The sequence below is a fragment of the Lynx canadensis genome, chromosome F1 (assembly GCF_007474595.2).
Source record: "Lynx canadensis isolate LIC74 chromosome F1, mLynCan4.pri.v2, whole genome shotgun sequence".
Classification (NCBI taxonomy): Eukaryota; Metazoa; Chordata; class Mammalia; order Carnivora; family Felidae; genus Lynx; species Lynx canadensis.
Genome location: NC_044319.2, coordinates 43,629,202 through 43,641,943, shown reverse-complemented (window position 1 = coordinate 43,641,943; position 12,742 = coordinate 43,629,202). Strand labels below are relative to the sequence as shown.

Here is a 12,742-nt window from a genome sequence, read left to right as displayed (position 1 = left end):
ATAGTTTCAGTGAAAAATGACATATGCAAGATAATTCTGATAATTTTCACATAATTCAGAATAAAATATTTTCTGCTTCAAAGGAGGGGGTGGCCTTTGAATTTAATTTTGAAAAATTTAAATTTAATTACTCCTATCGTATCGTTTACGTGGCATTTTTTGTAGTTCTGCTTGTTGAAAACTAGGATAGAAGAAAATGTACTAAATACTTGCCTTTTTACTTTTTTAGGTTTAAAGTAACGAGTTATTTCATATGGACAAAACTAGATTTTCCTGTCACTAAGGGCAGTGGGAATTAAATATCTGATAGGCTGAAGGCTCACATATAACATCCTCTCTCAGGATGCCTTTTCACCCTGAACCTTTGCACATGCTGAGTCCATTCACTCATCAAATGCATCATTTCTTGGACTTGGTGTTCTGGATGAAGGAGAGACAACCCCTGCCCTCAGGAAATTCACATTTAGTAGGGAAAACAGACATTCAGTGGATTATATAATTGTATCAATAAAGGATTAAAGGTGTTGAGAGGAGGTGAGGTTGTATCTGATATGACTGGGAGTGACACAAGCAGCAATGTAGGTCAAGGAGAAGCATGACCAAGTGTTAAGAAACAACTTTATTGGAGGAACTACAGATTTGCAAGTGGCTTGATTAAGTGGCAAAAGATGAGGCCTTCAAAGACTTTTAGGAGATTAGATATTATCCTCTCAAGTATTTTACAAAGCTAGGTTTCCAACAGAGTTCTTAAATTTGGCCCTAAGAGCAAAAAATTAAAAACATTTGAGTGTTTCCTTTTTACCTTGCTCTGTGGTAAAAAGAAAAGAAAAAAATGTGGGTATAAGACCATTGATATCAAGAGGCTCAGATTAGTGAAGAAAATCAATGGTACAGCAATAGAAGCTAAGATGTGTGGCATACAAAAGAGTAGGTGACTATTTGCAATTGAGAAAAACTTTTTTTTGAACTTTAGTAATTTTATTTAAATTTGTGGCATAGGGGCACCTGCCTGGCTCAGTCAGAAGAATGTTAGACTCTTGATCTTGGGGTTGTGAATTTGAGCCCCATGTTGGGTGTAGAAATAAAAAAATAAAAATTTATGGCAATAAATAGATAAATAAATAAAGGCATACCCATTTAGGCCATCAGTTCCAGCAGAGGAAAATCTGACACCCAGATAAATTATGTGATTTGCCTCAAGTTCTAGAACCAGAACCCAAGATTCCTGTTAACAAAGATTCCATACTTTTTACCATAGAATTCCTTCTGGAGTGTTGCTGTTGATAGACTAAGAAGTAACTATCATTAGCAAACTGTTATAAAGTTGTTTATGTTGAACCTACGCCTAATTTGATCAGGAAGCTAATAAGCCAGTGTGTTTACTACGTTCTTTTCAAAACCTTAAAGTAGCTAACATGTTTTCTCTTTTGCAAGTTGAAAATTCCAGTTTATTCAGTTGTTCTTCATAGGACATACCCGTCACCATTCTGGTTACCCTTCTTTTTATAGTCTCATAGGATGTATCTATTGATAGATGGTACCCAGAAATTGTACCGTTGTTTTAGTTGGCGACCCCACCAGCATGGATAAGCTAGAATTATTATGCCTGCAATTTTAGAACCTTGTACATTAACTATTAGAGGTTAATATTTCATACTCCCTCTTCTGGATACTTTCCTTCCTCTTGTTACATGTCCCATTTTCCTCGATCCTAAGTAATGCAGAAAATTGTCATCTTTACATGATGATCATAATACTGTTTTTCATGGCACCTGTCATTAAAAAAATCACTATGTTGCTAGAACATAATAGGCATTGAATTACCTGCCCCCACCCATAGTCTTTTTTTTGAAACAAAATATTTTATTCTTTTTTTTTAATTGTAAAATCACATAAAATTTACCATCTTAACCATTAAAAATCTTTTTTAAGTTTATTTTGAGAGAGAGAGAGAGATGAAGGCACATGAGGGGGGAGGGGCGGAGAGAAGGAGAGAGGGAATCCCAAGCAGGATCCCCACAGCTTGGAACCTGACTCAGGACTTGAACCCACGAACCTGTGAGCTCATGACCCGAGCCAAAGTCAGACTCTTAACCAAATGAGCCACCCAGGTGCCCAACCATCTGAACCATTTTTAAGTGTACAGGTCTATAGTGTTAAATGCATTCACACTGTTGTACACCTAACCTCCAGAACTCTTTCTCTTGCAAGAGTGTAACTACACACATCATTAACTCACTATCCCCTCCCCCCAACCCTTGGCATCTACCATTCTTCTTCTATTTTTATTTTCATTAAAAATTTTTTTTTAACATTTATCTATTTTTGAGAGAGAGAGAAAGTGAACAGGGGAGGGGCAGAGAGAGAGGGAGACACAGAACCCAAAGACTCACAGAGCCTGATGTGAGAGTCAAACTCACAAACCTTGAGATCAGGACGCTTAACTGACTGAGACACCCAGTTGCCCCTATTTTTATTTTTATTTTTATTATTTTTATTTTTATTTTAGAAGAGAGCACCAGTCGGGGAGAGGGGCAGGGAGAGAGGAAGAGAATATCTTAAGCAGGCTCCACGCTCAGCACGGAATCAGAGATGTGGTTCGGTCCCACAACCCTAGGATCGTGACTTGAGCCAAAGTCAAGAGTGGGAGGCTCATCTGACTGAGCTACCCAGAGGCCCACTTAACTTTCTTTTTTTTTTTTTTTTAAAAGATTTTTTTGGGGTCCCTGGGTGGCTGACAGAGAAGCACCTGCTTGGGATTGTCTCCCCCTCTTTCTGCCCCTCTCCCGCTTGCACATGCTCACTCATGCATGCCCCCCCCCCAAAATAAATAAGTAAACCTAAAAAAATACCAATTTTGTCTTATTTTAAGTAATCTCTATACCCAACAAGGGTGGGGGACTTAAACTCATGAGTCACATACTCTACTGACTGAGCCAGCCAGGCATCCCCACTGTCCTTCTTTCTTTCTCTATGAATTTGACTACTCTAGATATCATGTAAGTGGAATTAATGGTCATATTTTTGAAATTAGCTTTCCTATTACAATGGAATCATTTATATATAAACCCAGCTGCTTGTAACAGAACATTTGGAGCATGTTTTAAAGTTTTGCATTTTGACTTACAGAGGCAGTACAGCGAGAAGATAATTCATTGCTGGTAGACTAAAGAAAAACAGAAGGCAAAATTCCTTTAGAGCCTATCTTTCTTGTCCAAAGCCAAGGGTATGGCTATGCTTTCTTCCCTATCTAAGCCCCAAACATGTTTTCAGAATCCATCCAGCCCTCCACCTTCCATGTTTGCATATTATATATAAACTGTACGTGTGCTTGAATACTGCACATCCTGTCTTTGGATATAAATGGTGTCTTAATCTATAAAATCAGGAATATTCCTCTGCTCAGGTTTAAGTGTAGTTGGTAGCATTTTTCTTTTAATTCTTTTGGTTCACATATTCAGTATCCATTTAGTACAGTACCTATAAGGCTCTTTTGAAAGCGATACTAACATGGATACTAATTTGGATACTAACATGGAGGTTTTTATATATATCTCTAAAGGAGGAATTTTAAGCTTTTAAAGTATGAAGTAGAAAGATGGAAATTAAAGATTTGTTCAAGATGTTAAAGATGCCTTACCTAGTAGGAAGTGCTTAAAATCATTGAGTCAAGTAGGTACATAAATTTGTGACTTTCGCTCGTATTTTTCTTAATTACAGACCCTTTAAGAAAAAGCTTTTGAATGGATCAATTATTTTTTTCTTCTTTGTAAGGCTTAATATACTGTCGTCATAATTTGTATGTTATAACATTAACCATTATATTTAAAAATCACCTTGCCTTGAAAAAAACTCAGTAATAACTTTATCAGGTATACACATGTATGTGTACATATCAGTAAGCATAAAAGTGTAAAAAATATTTATAGTTTTTGTTGATGCACATGTGACATCTCTGTGTAATGAATAATATGGTAGTTTGGCTCATTTTGCTGTGTCATGTGTGTTTGGGAAGTGGGAGGTTTTGTGGGAAAGAATAGTATTTGAGCTATCATTGAGATGAGCAGTCGGAGAATTGTAGTTTTAAATACTTCCGAACTACACTTTTCATAACAACATGGAAAAGCTTTTTGACGGAGGTGGGGCTTGTCGAATGGTTTTCACAGAGCGAGTTCTAATTTTGTTTTTAAACAGAAACAAGTGTTCTGATATCTTAGGAGAATGATCTTCATTAGAGTCTCTTCTTTCTACAGAAATAGAAAGGTGGTTGATTATTCACAGTTTCAGGAATCTGATGATGCTGGTAAGTTTCGTGATTTCAATAAATTGTTAGTTGGACCAACTAATATTGAAGTGTACTGTTTTATCATGCTTTTAGAATAAGTTTTATCTTTTTTTATTTTTAAACTATATGTAAATTATGTCGGGATTTATGTCACCCAAAACAGAAGTTGAACTTGCATGGTTTTTTACTTTTCCTTAGTAGATCATTGATAATAAATACTTGGATAACTTTTTTCTTAACTGGTTTTGGAGTCAGCTTCAACATGCAGTAATGTTTCCTTACAATATGTCCTTAACCTCATTATTTTCCAGACGCATTTGCTATTCTTTCTGCCTTTTTTAAATCGAATTTCACTTTATAAAGATAATGTGTGTACTTTGGGAAAACTTAGAAGATGCAGAAATGTGAAAAAGAGTAATAACATACAATCCAACCTCCCAGAAGTAATGCTAACATTTATTAAATGCTGCTAAATATTTGCATGTATTCATTTAATCCTTAGTAGAGCGATCCTATTAAAATGGAATATACTATTATTGTTTCCATTTTACAGATAAGGAAACTGAGGGAGGGATCTTATTCAAGGCCCCTTAGGTGGCAAATGGCCATTTTAACCTTTTGCAAAAAAAGCCTGTGTCTTTCTTTCCTTTTAAAAACATAGTTGGAAGTCTTGCTATAGAATTTTGGGTTCTCTCCTACTCCTATTTGTGTGTATCTTTCTCCTATTATGAAAAGTTATTTGAGAAATTACTATTAATGGTTGTGTGATATTCCATAATGGAATTTATAATGTATCCATCCATTTAATAATTGCTGAAGCTCCTGAGTACTTCCAGATCTCCACTATTATATAAAATGGTATAGTAAACATAACCCATTTTTAAGATTGGTTAATTTTCTTAAGTTCTGTAGGACTTTTGAAATTGGAAGTATTTTCCTCAAGTGTCAGAGTATGCTCCATTTAATACTTCAGTTCAAAAGTAATCTACTTGATAACAGTAATTGTGTTAGGATTATAGAATTGTGGGGTCTTTACATTCTGAAATGCTTGTATTTATTACTGTAATGGTTTTCAAGTAAATATGAAGATGTTGAAACATGGGAATATCTTTAAGAAATTAAAAGGGTAGGATATAAAATGATAAGAGATACTTGGCTATGTATGGATATATTAAAATACACACATGAGATTAGAAGGGACTGATATAGGAAAGAATTTATTTTTTAAAAGTGAAAGAAAATTGAGGGGCGCCAGGGTGGCTCAGTCGGTTAAGCGGCCAACTTGGGCTCAGGTTATGATCTCATGGTTTTGTCGGTTCGAACTCTGCACCAGGCTCTGTGCTGACAACTCAAGAGCCTGGAGCCCACTTCGAATTCTGTGTCTCCTCTCTCTCTCTGTCCCTACCTCATGCACGCTCTGTCTCTCTCTCTCTCTCTCTCTCTCTCTCTCAAAAATAAACACTGAAAAATTTTTAAAAAGAAAAAATTTTGTGGGAAATCCTGCTGCCCCCTCACCGTGTAAATAGCATTAGAGATACTTATCTCCATAAATAGTGGTAATTTATACATGTAAAAATCATAATATTTGAATTTGAAAAATGCTCTGTTTAGATGAAGATTATGGAAGAGATTCAGGGCCTCCAGCTAAGAAAATTCGGTCATCTCCCCGAGAAGCTAAAAACAAGAGGCGATCTGGAAAGAATTCACAGGAAGATAGGTAAGAGGCATTGTTAATCTGTTCCTGCTTACCCTGTTCCCACTTGGCCTTGAGGGTGGTCTCTGATCTCTAAATTGGTGGAATCTCCATTTACTTTGGGAAAGTGCTTATTGTCTACTTAATATTGTTTTGCATATTTCTTATTATCTCAGGCAGTGCTCCTTGAGTCTAGGGGTTAGCCTCTTTAAGGTCATGAGGCTTACTTAGACTCAACCTAGAATCCAAGGTGATCTCCAAGAATGCTTTTGTTGCTACCTCAAACCTCTGAACATAAGCAGAAAGATTGTTTAAGTATGTAATTTGTTACCTAAGGTTAGTATTGACATTTTCATTGTAGTGATAGCAAAGAATGAGTGGCCTTTCCCGTTGAGTCACACATCACTGGCAGAATCATAACTAAAGCTTATAGAATCTTCACTTGTATAGACTGCTGAGTTTTGCTATCTATAATCCTCCTTTGTTCAGATGATTTCGTCATTTGTGGGGCAGTAGAGGAGTTGTGATTTTAACTATACTTGCCTTCTGAGACCAGGATATTGTAATTTTTGCCTCTGCTGTCACAGACCTACACACTCTCATCGTACTCCATGTAGCATAATTTTAAGACCTTAATGATGGTGGTGATGGCGATAATGGTGATAGCTACCGTGGATGATTCTTTGCCAGTCTCTCTTATGTGCTAATTTATAATTTATATTCATTATCATTTAATTCTCACAACACCTGTATTAAGGTACTGCTAGCTTAGAGACAGGGTCAGTGATTTATCCAAGGTTATCCAGCAAATGGACCAGCAGGTTTTGGAACCATGTCTGTTGGCCTCCAAAGACCATGTTTTCACCATTGGGCTTTACTGCTTCCAAATATATTACGTCAGAGCAGTTCAAAGAAATACAATCTTTCTCGTCAGTTCTTCTAAGATATTTACCTTCAAGTACTAAAGTCTTGTCAAATAAAGCCCCACACAGAAGTCTTTCCGTTCTGAATTCATAGAATGCTAAATTTGTAGAAATGACAATATTTACCTCCAGTATTTTCTTTACTGGAAAATTTCAGAAATGTGGTTTTGAGGAAAAATAAGACAACACTGTGCTGTGGGGAGACAAGTCTTCCATAGTTTTGTAGTATATCTTTAATCCAGTTTTCTGTAGCAGCCCAACTTAGATTCTCTTCCATTATGTTCATTTTTTATATTTCTCTTAGGAATGGATTTCTTTGTGGCCTGCAACCTGTTCTATAGTGTCTCATCGATACAATTAATAGCTAGCCTAAACTTTCCCTTGTTCTAATTGCTTGGTTTTATTTCTTTCCTAAGTGTCGGGAATGGTGGAGATACAGTTTTTATTGCCATTTGTACTAAGTGCCTTGTAAAGTTTATTCCCTCAGACCATTGTTGTCTTGAGTTTTCTATTGATCTCTACTTGTAAAAGTTCGGCTTTCACTTGACTTTATTGTAATGGGACTCCAGGATTAATGGTCTCTATAAACCCAATAATAAAAGAACTAGAGAAAACTATAGTTCTTTGTCATTGTAACTTGTGAATTAAATGCTTACTTTGCATAAAAACATACAGAATGGTCTCAGGTTTTAGCATTACGGTGCATCTTGGATCACATTGCTTAGTAAAGAAATAGGGTTGGTTTTTCTCTTTTTTTCGGGAATCTTGAGTTTGGTAGTTTGTCATTTGAGTGTGGTCTAGATCATAGGAAATACCAGAAGAGATTTACAAGACCTGCTGTTTGAAAAAGCTGTGAAGGTAGTTTTTATGTTGGGTGTTTCTTTTTTTGTTTGTCAGAATTTCTCATAGAGTCATAAAGTCAGAGCACTGAAGAGTGAGTACCAAGTGATTTGCCTGAGACCATACAACTGATTAATGACAAAGACAGGACACTAGAACACAGATTCCTGAATTAAGATTTTTGAGGACATAAAACGTGCATCTTTGTGACTTAAATTGTTTTATATAACTTTCCTTGGAACTTTGAAGCACTTTTTTCTTATTTTACTTTGCGGTGATTTTTGAGGGCTCTTATTCTCTCCATGATACAAGGCAGATCTGTGTGTTGATGTTTCTGATGTATAGAAATATTGGAGGCAAGAAAAATCTACAGAGATAATTAGTTGATTTATTTTCATTTTGTTTTAGATAATTTTTTAGGGATATTGTAATTTATACAACTGCACTCCGGTTTCCTTAAATAATTGTGTTTTAGGGGTTTTCTGCGTTTATATTTGGTGCCATCCAAATTTATTTGCCTACTTTCCCGCCATTCATACATTGTGTAATTTATTTTTAGTATTTTTATACTCTGCCTCTGACAACAGAGAATTTTTTATTATTAAATGTTCTTTGAATATTTCATCCATAAAAGAGGTATTCTTCGAGTTCTTCCCCTGTCGGAGATACCAGAGACGTGTGCTCACTTAGATTTTGACCTAAGACTTTTAAACTTTCTCCCTGCTTCCCTTTACAGTGAGGACTCCGAAGAAAAAGATGTGAAGACCAAGAAGGACGATTCTCACTCAGCAGGTAGGAAACAGTTTTTAGCGTAATAGGTGGATTGACTGATGTCTTTATTCACTGGACATTTTAATAGCAGTTTTATAATAATGCCAGGCACTGTCATAAATACTGACATGACAAAGAGGTTTGCATCTTTGAAGAGCTCAGTGCTGGTGACTTATTGCAGTTGCCATGAGGGTTTTTTAAACACGCTTATTACAGAAATCCACCCAGGATTTCTGATGCAGTAGGTCACGGTGGGACATTGGGGCTTTGTTTTTTAAAAATATTTACAGGGGCGCCTGGGTGGCGCAGTCGGTTAAGCCTCCGACTTCAGCCAGGTTACGATCTCGGGGTCCGTGAGTTCGAGCCCCGCGTCGGGCTCTGGGCTGATGGCTCAGAGCCTGGAGCCTGTTTCTGATTCTGTGTCTCCCTCTCTCTCTGCCCCTCCCCCGTTCATGCTCTGTCTCTCTCTGTCCCAAAAATAAATAAACGTTGAAAAAAAAAAAAATTAAAAAAAAAAAAATTAAAAAAAAAATATTTACAGATTATTCTAATGCATAATCAACACTGAAAACTATTTGCATAAACAAATAACAGCCATCAAACTGAATAGATTTTAAAGAGTGTGTATAATAGGAAGTGACAGATCTAAGGCGTGTGGCGAGGAACTCTAGAGTGAAGAGCAAACAGAAGATAGTTTTGCCCTTACTTTAGCTCGGGAAGTAGTCCTTTGAAACGGTAGCCACAGAGCAGGCTGTTGGGGTAAGAGTTTTAACTCGAAAGAATTAATAGAGACCCCATGGCCAAATACAATGTAAGATCCTGATTACTTGCTGTTATTTTTCCAAATTTAACTCTCCTAAGAACTGAGGGTTTATTCTATACTGCCCCCAACCACTTTAGTTTTGACCTACATTCCCATGCTTTTGCTTTCCTGGTTGTCCCTCTAAATAGGATTGCTGTTGGCTAATACCTGGAGGGCCGACAGTCCCAGTGCGTGCACTCCACTGAGCTATTGGCTTTCGTTCCTTTCCAAGTGTGTTATCTGACTGCCTAAGTTGAAAAGAAATAGGTTTTGTATCTTAGAATAATTAATTATCCTTGGGAGTCTTCCCCTCTTCTATTTAAAAATATTTTTCTGGGGTGCCTCGGTGGCTCAGTCCGTTGGGCGTCTGACTTTGGCTCAGGTCATGATCTCACAGTTTATGAGTTCGAGCCCTGTGTGGGGCTTTGTGCTGACAGCTCAGAGCCTGGAGCTTGCTTCACATTCTTTGTGTGTGTCTCTCTCTGCCCCTCCCCCACTCATGCTTTTTCTCTCTGTCTCTGAAAAATGTATAAACCTTAAAAAAAAATAAAATGTTTTTCTAACTTTAGTTTCTAAAAACTGTGAACATAGGGGCACCTGGGTGGCTCAGTCGGTTGAGCGTCTGACTTCGGCTCAGGTCATGATCTCGCGGCCTGTGAGTTCGAGCCCCGTGTCTCGCTCTGTGCTGACAGCTCAGAGCCTGGAGCCTGCTTGGATTCTGTTTCTCCCACTCTCTGCCCCTCCCCTGCTCACGCTCAGTCTGTCTCTCTCTCCCTCTCTCTCTCTCTCTCACTCTCTCTCTCTCAAGAATAAATAAACATTAAAAAAAATTTTTTTTAAATAAAAATAAAAACTGAACATAGATTGAAATGTAATTGATAATTTTAGGGCAACACAATGATACGAGTTTAAAGTAGATGTTCACACCTAAATTCAGCTTTATTGTTACTTCAAACTACATGCTTCAGTTCTTTTCTTTTTTTTTTTAACGTATATTTATTTTTGAGAGGGAGAGAGAGTACAAGCAGGGGAGGGGCCAAGAGAGAGGGAGACCCAGAATCTGAAGCGGGCTCTAGGCTGTAAGCTGTTGGCACAGAGCCTGACGTGGGGGCTCGAGCTCATGAACCGCGAAATCATGACCTTAGCTGAAGTCAGATGCTCAACCAACTGAGCCACCCAGGTGCCCCGCCTAAGTTATTTTCTATGTACTAATGAGTACGTGATATTTTTCAAGTTCGTGCTTTGAATTTTAGCTCCTCTTTTGTATATTTTGTAGGAGTTTTTAGGGATAGAATTTACCCTTTTTGAGTGAAATAAAGCTGAAGGTTATAGCTCATGCTGGCTTTTCTGGTCAGCTGTCAGATAAATGCACAACTCTTCGATTGTTGCATTATAACTTCGGTATTACAGAGGACAGTGAAGATGAAAAAGAAGATCATAAAAATGTGCGCCAGCAACGGCAGGCAGCCTCTAAAGCAGCTTCCAAACAGAGAGAGATGCTCATGGAGGACGTGGGCAGCGAAGAAGAACAAGAAGAGGAAGATGAGGCGCCGTTCCAAGAGAGTATGTAGACTTGGCTTGTTACTTTGGTCATGACTGTACTTTGTGACCTCGATGGCTTCTGGGTTGTCGTGGATACTAAACATAGCGGCCGGTCCCTTAAATTAGATCCTCGCTGTTAGAAGAGATGACTGTTTCTCATACCTGCTGATACTTTTGAGGTTCACAGACTCTCTTTGATTATGATGTCCATCGTTTGAACTCAAATACTGAATGAGAGCTTGTTAGAACAGCAGTTACACGGTGGGTGTTGTGATTAGGATTGGCGTTTTGGCCTGGGAGTGGAAGGGGTAGACCTCGTCCCCCAGCAAAAGCGTTCATAGCAGAATCTAGATGCTTCACACATGACTCAGCTTTATTGATTCTGTGTATTTTTGCTTTGTGTTTAGCTTTCTTGTTTCATTGGTTCATAGTTGGACCAACACACACCCAACTGGTGCCGTTTCATTTCCCCGGTCTCCCCAGTACTACAGGGGGGTGATGGAACTACCAAAAGTTATTTGGTGGCTGCGGTTTTTATTCAGATTAAATTGTATCTCTTCCCGTTCTCAACCGACTCTTCAAACAAGTCAGTGGCTCACCCGCGTGTGCGGGCTAAGCCCGCTGTACACGTGGGGCTGCCGACGACTACAGCCAAATGGGTAGCACAGCTGCCGGCAGAATCCGAGAGTGTTTATTTCCCAGATCCCGTCCTCCAGTCGTGCCTAGCACGGTCTCCCTTTGTTCACTTGGAAGGATGTGTACGTTAAGCTGGACGTTGAAATTCTTCTTTCCTCTCAGAAGATTCCGGCAGCGATGAAGATTTCCTCATGGAAGATGATGATGATAGTGACTATGGCAGTTCAAAAAAGAAAAACAAAAAGATGGTTAAGAAGTCCAAACCTGAGAGAAAAGAAAAGAAAATGCCCAAACCCAGGCTAAAGGCTACAGGTGAGTGGTGCAGAAGTGAAATTAAATGACCGCTTTGAAAAGTTTCAAGAACCAATACACTTTTCTCTACAGAAATTCTTCATTAGGGGTTGGCAGTGGCCACATGCCTAACAAGAATGAAGGAATTCTGAAAGGACCGTCTTCCACAGTTGGAAGTATCCCTTATTTGATTATTAATAAGACTCTAGCCCCTGCAAGAGTCTGGCGGCTCAGCCCTGTTCCTCAGCTCCTGCCTTCCGTGGCAAGTTTTGGCGGCCACCTGTTTGTGTCAGGCACAGTGCTGGAAACGTTGCATCAGGATAGCTGTTCCTGCTCTTTTTTCTCACCAACATCACAATCCGAGCAGCTAGTAAAGACTTGAAATTGTGAAAATGCACACCTGTAATCCTGTTTCAGTTCTCTGTTCTGATCCGTGCACGGTCCTTTGTGCTAGCCTAACGAAACCACACTTGGCAACATGGATTCGGTTTCTTTGAGCCCTTGTGGTTTCTGCCAGATATTCCCCTTTCATAGCTACTTTGTTATTTAACTCAAAGTTCGATTTGCTTGGTTTTTTCTGGCAAATAGAACTGGTGATTTTTACATTTTTTTCACTTACCACTTCTTACCATTAGGAATTGTGGAACGGTCTGGGGCACGCGGGTGGCTCAGTTGGTTAAGTATCCATCGCAGTTTTGAATCAGGATGCTCAGGTCATGATCCCACGGTTTGTGAGTTCGAGCCCTATGTGGGGCTCTGCACTGACGATGTGGGCCTGCTTGGGATTCTCTGTCTCCCTCTCTCTATGCCCCTCCTCCACTCACTTTCTCTCAAAAATAAATAAACATTTAAAAAAAAAAGAGGAATCCTGGAACTGTCAAATGTATGTTATTTGATGAGGGCGCCTGGCTGGCTCAGTTGGTAGAGCATGGGCTCTTATCTCAGTCATGAGTTCAAAC

The 12,742-nt window shown here is 38.6% G+C and overlaps 1 protein-coding gene across 3 annotated transcripts in view; it reads left to right on the top strand.

Moving 5' to 3' along the window:
- NUCKS1 (nuclear casein kinase and cyclin dependent kinase substrate 1) overlaps positions 1 to 12,742 on the top strand; it is a 28,177-nt gene that overhangs the window by 13,315 nt on the left and 2,120 nt on the right. The window contains exons 2-6 of one of the 3 annotated variants that reach the window (XM_030301942.2): positions 4,254 to 4,303; positions 5,897 to 6,002; positions 8,478 to 8,533; positions 10,725 to 10,877; positions 11,655 to 11,804. In XM_030301942.2, coding sequence (XP_030157802.1) covers positions 4,254 to 4,303; positions 5,897 to 6,002; positions 8,478 to 8,533; positions 10,725 to 10,877; positions 11,655 to 11,804 — 515 coding nt within the window. Of the gene's footprint in view, positions 1 to 4,035; positions 4,304 to 5,896; positions 6,003 to 8,477; positions 8,534 to 10,724; positions 10,878 to 11,654; positions 11,805 to 12,742 lie in introns of those variants that run through there. The other 2 variants (XM_030301941.1, XM_030301940.1) reach the window with 2 other exon arrangements.